At 35.0% G+C, this 17463-nt stretch overlaps 1 protein-coding gene across 10 annotated transcripts in view; it reads right to left on the bottom strand.

Annotated features, from left to right (window-relative positions):
- LOC129751439 (bumetanide-sensitive sodium-(potassium)-chloride cotransporter) overlaps positions 1–17463 on the bottom strand; it is a 256700-nt gene that overhangs the window by 30604 nt on the left and 208633 nt on the right. For all 10 annotated transcript variants that reach the window (XM_055746933.1, XM_055746943.1, XM_055746939.1 and 7 more), the window contains one exon: positions 6423–7230. In XM_055746933.1, coding sequence (XP_055602908.1) covers positions 6423–7230 — 808 coding nt within the window. The remainder of the gene's footprint in view (positions 1–6422; positions 7231–17463) is intronic.

Below are 17463 nucleotides of genomic sequence, written 5' to 3'. Positions count from 1 at the left end.
TTGAAGGTAGTCGTGGAATTGGTGAGGCGTCGACCCAAAGGAAGAGTCGTCATACCAGAGCCGGCAGTCTTCGGATAGGAGATGGAGTCATCGGACCATCAAAGGCCTACAAACCGGACCTAGATGGAGGTTGTCGGACCGAGAGACACTGGAAGGTCTACGAATCAGGAACCAGACGGGGTGTCGTCGGTACGAAACTCGTCGAGCTAGAGTCACGCTGTGTTCGTTGGACTGATGTCATGGAAGGCTGTCGTGCCACAGGAACGTTGTCGTCTAGCGAGGCTGTCATTGAGCAAACCGGAATGTTTTCGAATGAAACCAAAGGAAGGTAGTCGAATTCAAGGCGACAAGTTTGGTCCGTTTGATAAAGTTAAAGCGACATAACAACTTATGGATGATTGAAAGGCTGTTGTTCTCCTTGCGTGGCCCACAGTCAAGGTAATAGAGAGTGGCTTCTTCATTGCCGGATTCAATATGTCAGCTTTGAGCAATGTATTCATTCAATGTATTCATTTTCGTTAAGTTGTGAACCGGTGCACTACCAGTAGTGCATTTTATGCTGTTTTATGTTCGTTTTTTTTTTGGCCGGGACGGTGTACAACTTTCGAGTGGTGAAAACATACGGCATATGAGAAAGTGGAAACTGGTTAAATGCACACAGCTGCATTTTGTTTCATATTTGCACTAGCTCTCAGTAAGTCTGAGCAAAGTATCAGAAATATTATTAACAGCTTCAACATATAAGGTGGGTACGTTGGAAAAGTTGATATTACCGAGTTTACTCACATGATGAAGAAACTGTTCTATAAAATACTCTACTCGACTGATATTGCCAATCCGGAAAAAAATAAAAGAGTTGAAGAGAGGTTTTGATTTAAAAACGTGTAACGATCTACTTTGACAATGCTGGAAAAAGGCTCTTGAGGCTCACATAAGGTTCAATTAGTTTGATTCTGCGCGTCTCGTATAGTTTTCTTCTATTACGTCTAAGGTGTTGTGATTCAAATGCACTTATCTGGAAAAGCATTATCTATTGTCCATTCAGGATAGGATGAAGAGCAGCTTTCCGTCGAAATTAGTCGAATCCTTAAAATAATCTAGAGGCTCTGGCTGTTATCAAAGAAGTTGATAAACTATATGTAGCATATTGGTTTGGCTTCATTTTTTTCTTTCTGCAATTTTGTAAATAAAGGCGGGAGAAGGGATGTAGAGTGCATGATTGTATGTGTGCAAACCTAGATGAAATGGATCAACTCTATGAGGTATCAGTTTAGTCAGTAACGAACGAACTGCTGAGAGAGAAAGTTCAAAAGCACATAGGATCTCCGTGCCTAAGGATTCTACAGGTGGGTGGCATGAAAAACAACCACTGGCTGCCCGCTCCCCTTGTGGGATTGGGCCTCACTTGACATCCCCTGTGGTTGCCAAACCAGTGGAGGCAGGTCGGTAGACAGGCTGCCTGGAATGCCAAACTAATCGGTGGTTGCCACAGTAAACAAACTCTTTCGTAGTGGCTCTGACAAGAGCCCTTTGGGGTGTGGCAACAGAGAACCGGAAGCAAGGAACTGGAGCAGCAGCACGAAGAAAAACACTGTCACTTAGCACTTCATATCGTTATATTTTTCTCTGTTCACTTTTCTCTAATTTAATTATTTACACTCCGGAACTTTCCGGAATCCTCGACTGGATGAGCGAACACCGTTTCGCTCTCGCGACGTAATCGGCTCCGTCCGAGCACGACGACGATGATGCAAGCAGCTTATTTCTCTGCTGCTTTTCCTCCCTGGCTGGTTCTCTCTCGCTGCTCTGGCTGCTGCTCTCTCGGGATTGTTTCGTGTTGGCGGTTGAGAATAAAATGAACTTGCGCGACCAACGGGACCGCGCTTTTTATAATCTCGGCTCCTCGCGCGCTGCTCGCTGATTGGCTGATGTTATTTCTCCCGGCTCTCTTTCTTCGCGTCGCGTCCTTACTTCAGACCGCTCTGCGGACTGAACACTATGAGATTCTTAACTCCAAACAAAAATTCAAACTTTAAATCAGTTTTTTAAAAAAGATCAAAATCAATCAAGACTCACCATCATAAAAATAATACAGAATTTAAAATTCGAATATCAAATTAGGAGGCAAAAAATTCAACCATGTTCCAAAAAGATTTCCAAACTCGATTATAGGTTTAAAAATAAAAATTTCAAATCAAGTCTTAAATTACGCTCAGGAACGGAGAAGAGCAGAGAATGGCATAAAATGTTTCACGACACCAATTTTTAATCATATCTTATTTTCCATTTCATGTTCAATTAGTTTAGGAATTCAACCTATAAACTGGATTATGGCCAAATGTTCAGTCTCTTAGAAAATCAGTGTTAGAATTCAAAACCTACAAATGGTCAAAACCTTAAAATCATCTTAGAAAATTTTTCAAAACAATGAAAAAATTCAAATCGTTTTTAATAACACTATAACTGTTTTCAATTTTCAAAATGAATTAAAAAATTTCAAAGAAGTTCTTTTGAAAGTAGTTCTTTTGTTGTTTTTCGAAATACCTACTCAAAAAAATTGATAAAACCAAAAATACAGTCTGTTCAGTTTTATGTTTGAAACTGCTCAACAAAGTTGGTTTAACATATGGAAAATCTTCAGTTGTTGAGTTTTGAAATTTTAATACCTTGAATAAAATAACAATATTCTCTTTGAAATTATTTTAAATCAAAAATAAGTAAAAACAGGAACATGTTTTTATTGTTTTTTTTCTCTCTACATTCTTTGCATGAAGTATAATGCAAAGTTAAACTGATTTACTATTCTCTTTTTTTTATATTACTTTAAAAATAAGACCACAGAGAACAGACATACAAGCTAGCCCACGAAACTTGTGTAAAATTTCCAACGATAGTTTTGAACAATTTTTTTGTTTTTTGGCTGGGCCTTTTCGGCGCAATAAATGGCACTATTTCAAGTCAATTTCTAACGTATTTTTTTAATGTCAGCATTTTAAATTTTACACACTTTTTGGAAGATTTTTTTGTTCGAGCTTGTACGTCTGTTCTCTGTGATAAGACTATGTAGATTAAGGTTGCCAGATTGCCTGGTTTCATCCCAACCCAAACCCAGATATTAAATACAAATATTGGGAACAGTCCGGCCCGGCCCGATTGCCCCGATTTTATTGAAAAATGCTCAGATTTTACCCGTATTTATTAACTGCATTGGCAAATCAAACGAAAAAAAATCAAATTCTGTTGTAAAAGTTTAATATTTATGCCTCCAGAAAGATTTTTTTGAGCTTGTTTTATAAAAATAATCATGAAAGGTTTTTCAGAAGCCGGAAATACGATTTAAAATTTGTCGATAAATGTTGGTAATTTTTTTTTTCAATTTATTTTTTTATGAGTTATTTCTGGCTTTGGACAAAATTTGCCCGGATATTTCCCGGATTTTTAGTCGTCAGTTTTGAAACAAAATGTACGGATTTTGCCAGATTGAAATTGCTTGGACTTGTCCTTCCCGGATACGTACTGAATCCATTCTGGCAACTTTACTATAGATTAAGCAATCCGGATTTTTTTTTGAACGCATCCAGGCCGAACTAATCCGGGCATTTTTTTTACCAAAAATCTGGGCAAATCATTTTTATAACTGGGTAATATCCGGGCAAATCTGACCAAAATCCATGCATTTCTCAAAACAGTTCAACAAAAAACGCGATAGATAAACACATGAAAAATTATTTTCTATCAAAGTACATAGCCAGCAAACATTTTTGTAGGTATATTTCTCAAAAAACTTTGTTATACGTTTCATATAAATTATAGAATCATCGTATAAAACTCGAAAAAACAGCATTTATCTACCAAAGTGGATGCAATATACATACACATTTTGAACTTCTGGCTTAAGCGATAAGAATTATAGGAATTGGATGATATTCAACACCTTATTCGTACATTCTGTTAGTATGCCAGAGAAGACTGAGTCGATTTGAGGTCATTTTTGAATATCTCAAACCCTGGGATCTAAAAAGCTTCGCTTTGGTTCAAAACTCATCCATGATTTTTTGCAGAATTTTAAAGTAACGTTTACATGAGTAAATTTGAACTTTTAGGTTTGTATGGGAAAATTGAATATTTTGTATTGTAACATCAACATCGTTTTTGATTGTTCTGTAGAGCCGAGCCTACTTATGTTTTTTTTTGTACAAATTTATAAATTCTTTAATGGAAATTTTCCGCTGAACAACTTTGTGGAAGATCGTAACTTTGTACCTTATTCGACTAAAAAGTTATTAACAGTTTAACAGGGGTATGTCTTTTGGCATTGATAAACAATAAATTCAAGTGACATCACTGATTGTGCCTAGCAAAGCATTGCATGAAAAGTAGTCATGAAATACCTCGCTAGGCACCCTGCAGTGATGTCAATTGAATTTATTGTTTATCAATGCTAAAAGACATACCCCTGTTAAACAGCTAATCACTTTTTTGCCTGATAAGATACGAAGTTACGGTCTGCAACAAAGTTACTCAGCGGAAAATTGTCTTTAGTAATTTTAGAAATTGGCACATAAACCATAAGCAAGCTCGACTCCACAGAAAAAACAAAAATGATGTTGATTCTTCAGTTTAAAATATTCAACTTCCCCATACAAACCTAAATGATCAAATTTACTCATGTAAACGTTACTTAAAAAATCTGCAAAAAATCATGGATGACCAAAACGAAGCTTTTTAGATCCCAGGGTTTGAGAAATTGAAAAATGACTCCAAATCGACTCAGTATAATTCCAGAGAGCGTATGTTTTGCTCTCAATGCATGCGAACCGTTGCCAGCGACAATATTTGCTGCTTCTCTCATTGGAAATTGTTTCCGAATGAACCATCTGATTAACATTGTTAACGATTTGAGCTATCATTTATAATGCGATTTTACGTTAGCTGGGTAAGTGGCGTTCAAATCTTATTTTGGAATGCAAACAAAAGTTTATAATGATGAAACAAGCCCAATAAATGTTTTAATTTAAGGCAAAAAAATTATAAATTTTGTCGACCCAACTTGGAGGTACACTGAGGTTTTTTTTTACGCGATATTTGGTCCCGCGTAAAAAAAAACCGCGTAAAAAAAAACCGCGTTAATTCGAAAATCCGCGTAAAAAAAACCGCGTTAATTCGAAAATCCGCGTAAAAAAAACCTCGTTAATTCGAAAATCCACGTAAAAAATCCATTTTAATTAAAAAATTCAAACAAAACAGCACGTTACTAAAAAAATGCGTAAGAACCATGATTATTTAAAAAATTGCGTACAATGATAGTTTATTTTTAAGATAAAAAACAAAATCAATTAGATGAATAGAATAATAGAATATAGTGAGGCTTATTTGACAGTGTGGAATTCAGATCGTCTCATGTCTCATGTCTCAGGTCTCATGTTCCATGTCTCAGGTCTTAGGTTTCATGTCTCAGGTCTCATGTTCCATGTCTCAGGTCTCAGGTCTCATGTCTCATGTCTCATGTCTCATGTCTCATGTCACAGGTCTCATGTCTCAGGTCACATGTCTCATGTCTCAGGTTTCAGGGCTCAGGTCTCATGTCTCAGGTCTCATGTCTCATGTCTCAGGTCTCAGGTCTCATGTCTCATGTCTCATGTCTCAGGTCTTATGTCTCATGTCTCATGTCTCAGGTCACATGTCTCATGTCTCAAGTTTCAAGTCTCAGGTCTCATGTCTCATGTCTCAGGTCTCATGTCTCATGTCTCATGTCTCAGGTCTCAGGTCTCATGTCTCATGGCTCATGGCTCATGGCTCATGTCTCATGTCTCAGGTCTCATGTCTCATGTCTCAGGTCTCATGTATCACGTTCTTAGTCTCAGAGCTAAGATTTTCCCAACTACAAAAAGATTCTAAGTGTTTTCCTTTCAAAAAGTCTTAGAATATTTTCTCTGAAAAACCGCGTTAATTCGAAAATCCGTGTAAAAAAAACCGCGTTAATTCGAAAATCCGCGTAAAAAAAAACCGCGTTAATTCGAAAATCCGCGTAAAAAAAGCCGCGAAAAAAAACCGTGTAAAAAAAAACTGCGTAAAAAAAACCTCAGTGTATTTGTTTTGATTTTGTTAATATTGTAGATAAATCGAACAAAAATTCGGGCTTTCCTCTATATCCGAACAACTGAGCCGGACCAGGTTTTATTGATTTTTTTCTTCGAACACAAATAACAGGCATTGTGAAATGCGAACTATGGACATTTTAGCAGAAATCTTACAAAAACTGGCTTATTGTTGAGATTGAGCAAAACTCTCTGGGTATCTATTCATCGTTAGAATTAAGACGATTTTCCATTTTTTAAGCTTTGATGTGCAGCAAACCTCACTTCAAACCATTCAAATGAAAAAAAAAAAAAAAAGATTCAAATATTCAAACCCGAACCTACCTTGCGAGATATTTCTGCTCAACGAATCGCAGCTTCCGTGCAACGAGTTGACCTTATTCTGGCTGACCAAATCATTGGTACTGTCGTTGTGAATGAGCGTACGCGCCGGGGCCTCGGCAATCTGCTTCGCCGTCGTATCCTCACCGAGCACCGGGGAGTAATCCAGACCCTTGGCCACCCGCAGAATGGCCACCGATAAGTACATGTCCAGCGCCTTGTGAACCACATTGAAGTATTGCTCCAATTCGGTTCCATCACATGTGGCCCAGTCAGCTTTGAATCCGAGCAGCAGCACGTTGGGTCTTAGCTTTCCTATGCCACTGGCCTGCATCACGGCGCGGGTTCCCGTTTCAAAGTCGCTGTCGTCCACGTACGCGTAGAAACCCTTCGTCTTGTGCCGCCGGAACCACTCGTTGGCCTTCCGCTGCTGGTAGTTCCGGTACTTTTGCGAGGTGTGAACCTTATTCACGTGGGCACACACCATTAGCGACAGGTTTTTCGTCAGCAAATAAGCGAAATTGACCAACAGTGGCCTGGTACTGGGATGTCCGGTCATGACCAGAATCTGGGGCCGGTAGTTTTTCACGTGGTCCTCCACGTTGTTCAGCTGCTGCACCGACAACAGAGCATTCTTGTACGTTTGAGCCTGGGTCGTGGAGCCCCAATTGACATCCGGTTTGCGATACGACACGAATAGGTACAAGGCCAGCACTACCGCAAAAGTGATCAAAGCCGTGGGCCACGAAATCAAAAACATCACCCCGATGCACAGGATGGCCCCGATCAGACTCAGCCACATGTTGTAGTACTGCAAACAAAAAACAACGAGAGCCAGTGAATTTAGTGACAATGGAATGGCAAATGGAACCGCAAGCTAATTGAAAAAGGCACTTTGGGTTTTTTTGTGAATGGAAGCAGAAAATGCATTCTTGAATACACTCGACATTTGGAACAGATAAAATTTTGAATGATTTACAAGTTCATAACAGTACATTTAAAAAATATAACCAATAATCTTTAGAACTTTGAAATATTCTTGATATTGATATAGGTTTATTTTTCTCTAACAACTATCAAACGCAAATGGGATTCAAAACAGCTCTGATATGTTTACATATAAAAAACACGTAGCTATTACTATGAACCAAGAATTTAACTTCTACCTGAATGTTTTGATTTCAAAGATACAATGCTTAAAAAATCAAGTTCCACTATTATATAAATATCAACGAGAAAAAGATTTAAAAAACTTATCTTTGCATCATTGAAGGTTGTTTTGAAGTTTCTGGTATTTTAGAGGTCTTAAATCCTTCGTACCTCAAAAATAATTAAATTTTGAAGGTCAGTATTATATTTAGTAACATTTGCTTTATAACAAGTTTTTTTTATTAGGGAAAGCTACTGTTTTTCGAGAGCAAGTTTAATTCGCCGTATTTTTTCTAATCATTCATATTAAACGACTTAAACTGAACACCCCCCATTTTGTATTTAGGTGTGTGTGCAGAATGATGCTTCTACTTGAATGTTGACATTAAATTATTAATTATCACGCAAGAGGAGCTACGGTTAAAATTTCGTACATGCGTCGTGAAAATCGAAACTACACGCACGCCGAAATAGCAAAATCGAATAATGTGGCCAAATCAAACGTCACCAAAGAAATAAAAGTTTCCGGGAAACAACTAGGAAGCCTGAATCGGCGGGAAATCGAAAGCCGGGAGCCGCAGTAACGCACAGAAGAGTGGCTAGCGCTTTCGAGCGCAACCCCGACATTTCCGTTCAAGATGTCGTGAATAAGTTGCATTTCTAAACACTGGTGATTCATTTAGCCGTCTTCAGCCATCCCTCGAGTTCCGAATTAGGTCCGCCGTGCAAAAAAAAACATCCCGGATTACTGTTTCCTGCTCCGGAAACCGGATCCATCGGATAGCAAACTCGTCGCATCACCGTATTTAATTAGTTAGCTCATTTTTAAAGCCTAATTACTTTTTTATTTAACTCGAATCGATTTGCAGTCTTGGGATAAAATAATTGTCATAAATTGGGCATCAAGAAACTCCATTTTTAAAAGAAATTGGTCGAAGGGGACTAAAGTAATTCTTGAAAAACTAGATTTTCATGTTCCTCCCGAACAAAATGTCTCCAAATCCCATACAAACTTTAGGCTCGCTGAGCGACCCCTTCCAGTGATCCGATCTGGCCCAAATTTGGCATGAGATCTCATTCAAGTCGGGTCATTTGGGGCATGCTAATGTTCATTCATCATCGCTAAACTTGTTGCAATTCAAGATAAGTGTTATGGATAATAATCACTTGACGATAGTAGTTAATTTTGGTCGCCATTAAACTACAGAGAACAGACGTCCAAGCTCGAACAAAAAATCTTCAGAAAAGTGTGTAAAAATTCTGAAGCTTTCGTCAGAAAAATGCGTTAAAAATTGGCTGGAAGCAGTGCCATCTGATGCACCGTTGAAATGTTACAAAGCAACTTTGAAAGCGCTCATTTTTCGAAACGACGTAATCGTAATGAACTCATGAATAAGTTGATCAATATCTCAGTAAAATGAACGGCTTCAATTAATTGCTTGATAGATGCAATTAAATTTACTTTTAATTTGGCAAATTTTTTCTTTTTTTATTTTAGTACAACTGCGGCAGAGAATATCTGAAAAATTTTGGATTAAGCTTTCGCATTTCTTGAAGGGTTATCGAAGTCAGAGGGAGTATCGGCTATGTCCCGTCAAATATGAACATTCTTGACGATCATTATCACCCATTTTAGACATTTCAAAGTGGGTTTCATTCACGTAACCAATTGCATCTCATTGCCCAAAATTTAGTACATACTTCTTGGGAGTTTGATGAACATAGCGGATAAATTTTTATATACAATTTATATCCAACATGACGAGTGTGTTACGAAACTCCAACAGCGATTTTCTTGAAACATAGAAGTGCTAAGTTTTGGACAATGGGATGCAAGAGATTCTTGAAAGTAACCCGCTTCGAGTTGTCTAGAATCATCTCTGATGGGTAAGACACGAATGCCACAAGGATGGTAAAGTAAGAAAAAAATCTCTGATGGGTAGACTGATCGTCAATGGTGTTCCCAATTGACTGCATAAAGCCGATTCGTCCTCTGACAATAACCGTTCAAGAAGTGCAAAAATTTATTGTAAAACTTCTAGTTATTTCAACAGCCTCAGTAGGGCAATAATAAAGGAATGTAAAAGTTTATCACCGGTACTTTTGACACGGTTTTTACTTGTTGACTTCTTTCGGTGAGTGTATAAACTCTTTTTTATTTTTAAATTTGCGCAACGTTTCGGGTTACTCTGGGGGACATCTGATGATGGGTGAAGAAAGGCAACCCGAAACATAACGTAATTAAAAAAAAAAGTTGTCAATCAGGAAAAACCGTATAAAATGAAGAAAGTGGAATTCTGTCTAGTCGAAAGTAACTCTTAATGCAGTTCGGCTTTACGCTTCGTTCAATGCGGATGTGTTTCTATAAGCTGTGCTCGTTGTGGAAAGTGGAGAACTTATAGTAGAGTGTGCTTTATCGGAAAGTGAAAAAAAAAACTGGAACAAGATGGAACCCAAACGTGAAAACACTATTGTTTTGCGGTTTGGTTCAAATTCAAGAAATCCATCCAACATCGAGGTGTTCAATTTTTTTAAGGAGCATTCGTGGTCGAGCGTTGATCTAAATGCCATGTATAGGGAGAACTATTGTCTTTTCGTGCGATTCCAGTCAGAAGAGAAAATGAGAAATGCAGTTATGAAATTAGGACCGCAAGTGACGTTTTGTTACGGGGATGGTTCCACGATAAACGTCGGTGTTTCAGTGGCAAATGGCTCTTCAAAATACATCCGAATTTTTGGTTTACCACCAGAAGCGGACGACATTGAAATTGCCAAGGTTATGTCGAAGTATGGCAAAATTCAACAGCAAGTGCGAGAAAGGTTTTCAGCTGAAACAGGATTTCCTATTCTAAATGGAGTGAGAGGCTTGCATATGGAGGTGATGGAGGAGATTCCAGCACAACTCCATATTCATTGCATAAAAGTCAGGGTATATTACGAAGGTCTGCCAAGTAGATGTTTTACGTGTGGTGCATTAGACCATCTCAAGGCTGTTTGCCCGAAAAGACTAAGTGCTAACGATCGCCAGGCATCAAACCGGTTAAACACGTTTGCTGAAATCGTTCAGCAAGGGCTAGCCTCTTCGGTGTTACACTCGTCACCAGTTGTGGTCAGCTCGAAGCTGCCCGATGAGGACAAATTGCTTGAGAGTGATGCAGCTGTGTCGTCAGTAAAAGTTATCGACAACGAAGAGCGTGATAAGAGAGAGCTTCTTAAGAACAACTTGGATCTTGGGACTACCGATTTGAATAACGGAGCCAAAGTCGGTGCATCGAATCCGAGGCTGGAGACGACAAAGAAGGAGAAAGGAAAAAAACGTGAACGAAAGATATTGGTTAACGAAACTGGCGATACCTCGGAAAGCGATGCAATAGGTCGAAAGCAGCAGATCATCCCAGCAAATGCAATGGATGCTCTTTACGCGCAAGCTCTGGTCACTCGTCCCTGTAGACGAGAGGCTAGGAGCTCTTCGTGCGCACCAAGTCAACGTAGGCAGTAGTAGCTTTGAAGGTTTTTTTTTACGATACACCTCAAAATGTCCAATGAATTTTGCTAGCAACTGTACAGTAAAACTGTAAGTGAAGTGTAATGTTTTATGACAAATGTAAAAAGAATTGTAATTTAGTATTTTCCATTATTCAATAAACGTTATTTTATTGATAAAAAAAAAAAAAAATGCATTTATCTAGCAATAAATTGAACCCGTCTATTTAAGAGCGGCATTGGTTTAATTACACTAGTTTACAGCATTTTTGAACTCAGTAAACTGAAGGTCATTTCCAATGTAAAATCGGGCGCTGAATCCGAAAATGAAATTCAAAAAAATCTCAGTAGAACCGTTTTTGAGTTATGCTCCAAATATGAAATTTCGAAAAAATTAAAAAAGTTCTTGTACTTAGATTGAAATATCTCGGACGACATAACAGTATTTTCAAATCTCTTTTTTGCATATTGAAGGTGAATAAATTTTCTATCGATCATCTGAACACTGTTTTTGCGTTTGACCAACAGTATTGTTGATATTAGTGACTTTATGAGGAAAAAAATATAAAAAACTAATTTTTTTAGAGAAAATTTTGTTTCAACTAAAGTTTTTGACTCGATGGTAGCATTTCAAAAATCTGATTTTCTTTTTCGCTTAAATTTCAATTCATAACAAAGATTTCAAGTTATTATTTATCAAAATCGGTTGAAAATTGAAAAAGTTATGGCTACTTTACCATAATAGTATTTTTTGTAGTTTTTCTTAATTTAACGAACCGCGGTTATTGCGGTTCAAAGATTGTATTTTGGTCGAAAATTGTCGTATAAAACGCAATGCGTAAAAAGTACTCATTGCGTATTGGACAAAATTTGCGGCCTTTGAACCGCAATAACTTTTCTGTTTCTAATCCAATCGAGTTACAGTCTTCGGGTGAAATATTTGTCTCAACTTAGGCTTTAAGAAAATCAACCATAAAAAAACAATCAGCTAGTGATGAAAAAAGTTATTGATGAAAAACCAGTAATTTTCGTTGCTTCCGGGCAAAATACCTCAAAATTTTATTCACGTTTGGGACTTAAGCAACCCCTCCCTATGGTCAGATCTTCCTGAAATTTGGCATGTGACCTTCTGGTAAGCTAATAAATAATTTTGACTTAGAGCGAGTGAGATTTATCATGTTCCATTCTTACTATACTATGATAAGTGTAATGCGGTTCGTTAAATTATTAAAAACTCCAAAAATTTCAGTTATGGTAAAGTAGCCATAACTTCTTCAATTTTCAACCGATTTTGATAAATAACCACTTGAAATCTTTGTTTTAAATTGACAATCAAGCGCAAATCAGATTTTTTAAATGCTACCATCGAGTCTAAAACTTTCGTTGAAACAAAATTTTCTCTAAAAAATGCGTTTTTTATAATTTTTTTTCTCATAAAGTCACTAATATCAACAATACTGTTGGTCAAACGCAAAAACAGTGTTCAGATGATCGATAGAAAACTTATTCACCTTCAATATGCAAAAGAGGGATTTCAAATTACTGTTATGCCGTCCGAGATATTTTAATCTAAGTACAAGAACTTTTTTAATTTTTTCGAAATTTCATATTTGGAGCATAACTCAAAAACGGTTCTACTGAGATTTTTTTGAATTTCATTTTCGGATTCAGCGCCCGATTTTACATTAAAAATGTTGGTCAGTTAATCAAGTTCACGATTTTTTTAAAATTTTGTAAACTAGTGTTATTGAACACGTGAACATTGAATATCATTGCATATATTTAGGGGTATTTCGCTTGATAGTATGCCTTGCAGGGGCGATTTTGGTTGAGCTAGCAACCGAGAAACAGTTTGTTTACATTTCCAAACACCAACCGATGTTTGTTCAATAACTGGTACATGCATTTCTTTACGAAACGAGTACTGCAAGATTGAACGTTCAATAATTGAAACATTGGCGTTTTCTGTGATCCAATGATTGAACACTTTAATTTGTTAAATTTTAAGAAATTTAGGATTTTAAAGGCTGCCACTCTTCCAGAAATCATTTAAAAAGACTTAGTTAAAACCACTCATATCATTATCTTAGACGTTTATTTGTCTTTTATCCAATTTTTCCCCCAATCAAAAATAGGCTGTTTTCTTCATCCAGTCGAAAAACCATGCCAAAATTTGACCGCATATTCAAGTTTCAGGGATTGTGACTTTAAGGGTCCGAGAACCTTGATAAAAATTTGACCAGAGGTAGAAAATGCTTCAACAGTGGCACAACGAATTTTGATTCATTTTTCTACTGTATATTATTGTTTTAATCGGTTAATGTTTTACTAGTGATCAATATCTGGTACCCGTTCAATAACTAGTGCTTCTACCCTATTAATTTATGTTTTAAGGTTTCTTTCCATTATCTTAGAATTTGAGCCTTCTTTAATTTCAAAATGGATATTCTTTAATATCTGTTTTCGAAACCATTTGAGTAAAAATGTTATCAGTTAACTGCTTAGCTGTTTGTTGACTATCTATAAAGCTGAAAATCACCGTATTTTGTTTTTTCAAACTAGGAAGTAAAGAAAAGTAAATACAATTTTGAATCTGTTAAAGCTTTTTTTCAATCTTATTTTAAAATTCAAAATTTCAAAATGCAAATCTGCAAATTCATAAAAGTTGAAATAACCCATTTGTAAATGTGTAACTTCAACCTTCTAGCGCCAGACCCCGTCCAAAGGAGGGTACTTAAATCGACATAAAACAAAATCCAATTATTATTTTTATTAGCTTTTTGCGCAGAATATATTTACAAATATGAAAAAAAATTCTAAACAATCCATGGGGGAGAGTGGGGTAACGTGGGCTATGGGGAAACGTGGGCTACTCTGAATATCTCAGATGTGTGTTAAGATAAAAATCTCAATCCAACTGTCATCGCCTTCGCTTTGTGAAAGCACATTTTTCTGTATGTTGTTTACTTAAATACGCATCATATGCTTCTTTTATTTATCAAGCTTCAAAAAAATAAAAAAATACTTACATCATTAAACAAGCACCCACTAATTTTATCGATGCGGAACCTAAAGCACAGACTAATCTGACCAAAAGTTCATAACAAAAATATGCTCTTTCGCTTATGATCTTAGTTTTGTCATGTTCTTTCACGTGGAAATGGAATTTTTGACGAAACATCAATAAGTAACACAAACGCAACCAATTTGCAAATCAAACCACCCCCCCCCCCATGAGGATCCAAAAAAGCAAACGAATGATTCAACTCTACACTCAAAATTTCAAATTCCGAAGCAAATTATGATAATAGAGTATGGTTAATCAAGAGTATCAATCGGAACTTTAAACTTATGCCAAAAACCCTTTCCAAGTTCAAAATATATCTATATTTTTTTAAAATTTTCTCGTTTATTCATAAAAAATCAGGTCTGAATATCAACTTTTAAATTTAATTAAACCCATTTTGGAGGTTCTGATTTCAAAACCAAAATTGTATTCCTATTCCGGATTCTGTATCCAGTTCAGAATTCTTGATTTTCAATTCGAACAACCAAAAGAAATAAAAAATAAAAGCTGCTTTGAAATCCTGGTTCAAATTTGGTTTTGCAATTCATATCAAATTTTAATCATGTTTCTGATTCGAAGTTCTTAAGCTTAATTCTTACACAAAATTCAAACATTTAAAGCTTCGAAATGGCAATCCTAAATCAAAAGCTTAGATTCAGATTCATCATTTGCAATTCATATGAAAGTATGTAAAAGTAAATTATTTAAATAGTGAATTTTGTAAAAACCTGAACTAGGGAATTTAAATAATAGATTTATGAATGCTCTAATTCATGCAGGGCTCTAATTCTAAACTTGACTCTGATGAAATTTTGATCTGGAATTAAGATTCAGAAAACTTATTTTACTGTACATTTCAGAAATTGTATAGAAATTCGGATACAGATTCAAAGCTTTATTTTTTAAATTCAGGTTCAGAATTCAGATTCAGAATTCAGATTCAGAATTCAGATTCAGAATTCAGATTCAGAATTCAGATTCAGAATTCAGATTCAGAATTCAGATTCAGAATTCAGATTCAGAATTCAGATTCAGAATTCAGATTCAGAATTCAGATTCAGAATTCAGATTCAGAATTCAGATTCAGAATTCAGATTCAGAATTCAGATTCAGAATTCAGATTCAGAATTCAGATTCAGAATTCAGATTCAGAATGCAGGTTAAAAATTCAGAAAAAAAGATTAACAATTAACAATTAACAAGATTTAATAATAATCAACAAAAATTGTGAAGACATTAAAAAAAAAGAAACTAGATTTCAAATTTTGGAACAAAACTAGTTTGTACCAACAATTCAGCTGAATGTCACAAAATAAAAGTAGAATTTAAGTTAATTTTCTAGTTTTTGTTTTATGCAAAAAAAAATCTTCTACAGCATTTTCATTATGGAATTGATCTTCACCTAAAAATCTTCACAAAATTTAATATATTTTCTAGAAGTATTGCTAAACACTATTAACACATAAAGGACCGCGAGAAAATTTGAGCTGTTAGACGCAAAAATTACAGAAACCAATAAAATAAATTCAGCTAATTAAATAAATTTTAGTAATTTTGAGTAAATTTGATAAATTTTCATCAAAGATTTAATTTAAATAAATTTTAGTAATTTTGAGTAAATTTGATAATGATGAAAATTTATCAAATTTACTTCAAATTATTAAAATTTATTTAATAAGCTGAATTTATTTTATTGGTTTCTGTAATTTTGACGTCTAACAGCTCAAATTTTCTCGCGGTCCTTAATGTGTTAAAAGTGTTTAGCAATACTTCTGGAAAATATATTGAATTTTGTGAAGATTTTAAGGTAAAGATCAATTCCATAATGAAAATGCTGTAGAAGATTTGTTTTGCATAAAACAAAAACTAGAAAATTAACTTAAATTCTACTATTATTTTGTGAAATTCAGCTGAATTGTTGGTACAAAATAGTTTTGTTCCGAAATTTGAAATCTAGAAATTGAATTGACAAGCAATCTTAAGTTCATGATTTTGTAACTTCCTTCACAATTTTTGTTGATTATTATTAAATCTTGTAAATTGTTAATTGTTAATAATTTTTTTCGGAATTTTGAACCTGCATTCTGAATCTGAATTCTGAACCTGAATTAAAAAATAAAGCTTTGAATCTGTATCCGAATTTATATACAATTTCTGAAATGTACAGTAAAATAAGTTTCCTGAATCTTAATTCCAGATCAGAAGTTCATCAGAGTCAAGTTTAGAATTAGAGCCCTGCATGAATTAGTGCATTCATAAATCTATTATTTAAATTCCCTAGTAAAGGTTTTTACAAAATTCACTATTTAAATAATTTACTTTTACATACTTTCATAATAATTGCAGATGATGGATCTGAATCAAAGTTTTTGATTTTGGATTGCCATTTCGAAGCTTTAAATGTTGAATTTTTGTTTGATTTCAGTATAGAAAAAGTTTTTATTTTATGCTCAAATAAACTAAGTTTGATCTACCAGACTCTTAATCAAATTCTAAGATTTCATTCATCGATGAAAGCCAATTAAGCTCACCTTTAAGGTTAAGGACCAATTTTCTAAAATTGTGATTTAATACGAGAACTTTGAATGTAAAAATACTTGAAAATGAATAATGATATAGTTACAAACTAAATTTGTTGTAATTATTTTGTATTCCCCCCCCATGAGTCGGTTCTTCCTTCCAATTATTATTATTGAAATTTCCGTTGGTTAAAGAACTCTAAAACCTTTTCACTCCCTTTTTTGGAAATAAATCTTTAAAAAAACTGTAGTTGCGTAAATTGGACCTATCGACAGTACAGAGTATCTTTATTGAATTTCCATACAAGTTTCTGTCACATCAAATCAATAATCATTCTCAAATTATCGTAAAAAACGATCTCATAGCTTCTATCGATTATTTTTGCACCTATAACTTTGATGACATTTAATTAAACTTTTGTCACATTTAGAATAACAATTTGATGACAATTTTTCTTATTTGATGAGAATTGGGGTTTGATGAGGATTCATGAAATTCTCATGAAAATGTATTTGTTTTTGTGATTTAAAGATATTAAATTTAAAAACACATTTGGTGCAATTCCTGCTTTGACTCTGATTGTAACTTCGAATCTCATTTTTTAAATTTTATTTTTAATGAATTTCTCAAAACTTGATTCGAAATTATGATTTAGATTTTAGACACTGAATTGTGGTTCTGAGTATAACCCGATTTTAAGTTTTGAATTATGAATGATAAGAACGTTTAATTCATTTGACTGGAGTTTTTGTAGCCGCGTAAATGACCCCGGTATAGTAATTGATCTACTCAACAATCGCATTCTAAGCCTGTATGAAAACTTTG

This window comes from Uranotaenia lowii, chromosome 3 (genome assembly GCF_029784155.1).
Source record: "Uranotaenia lowii strain MFRU-FL chromosome 3, ASM2978415v1, whole genome shotgun sequence".
NCBI lineage: Eukaryota > Metazoa > Arthropoda > Insecta > Diptera > Culicidae > Uranotaenia > Uranotaenia lowii.
This window is presented reverse-complemented; position numbering and strand designations above follow the sequence as displayed.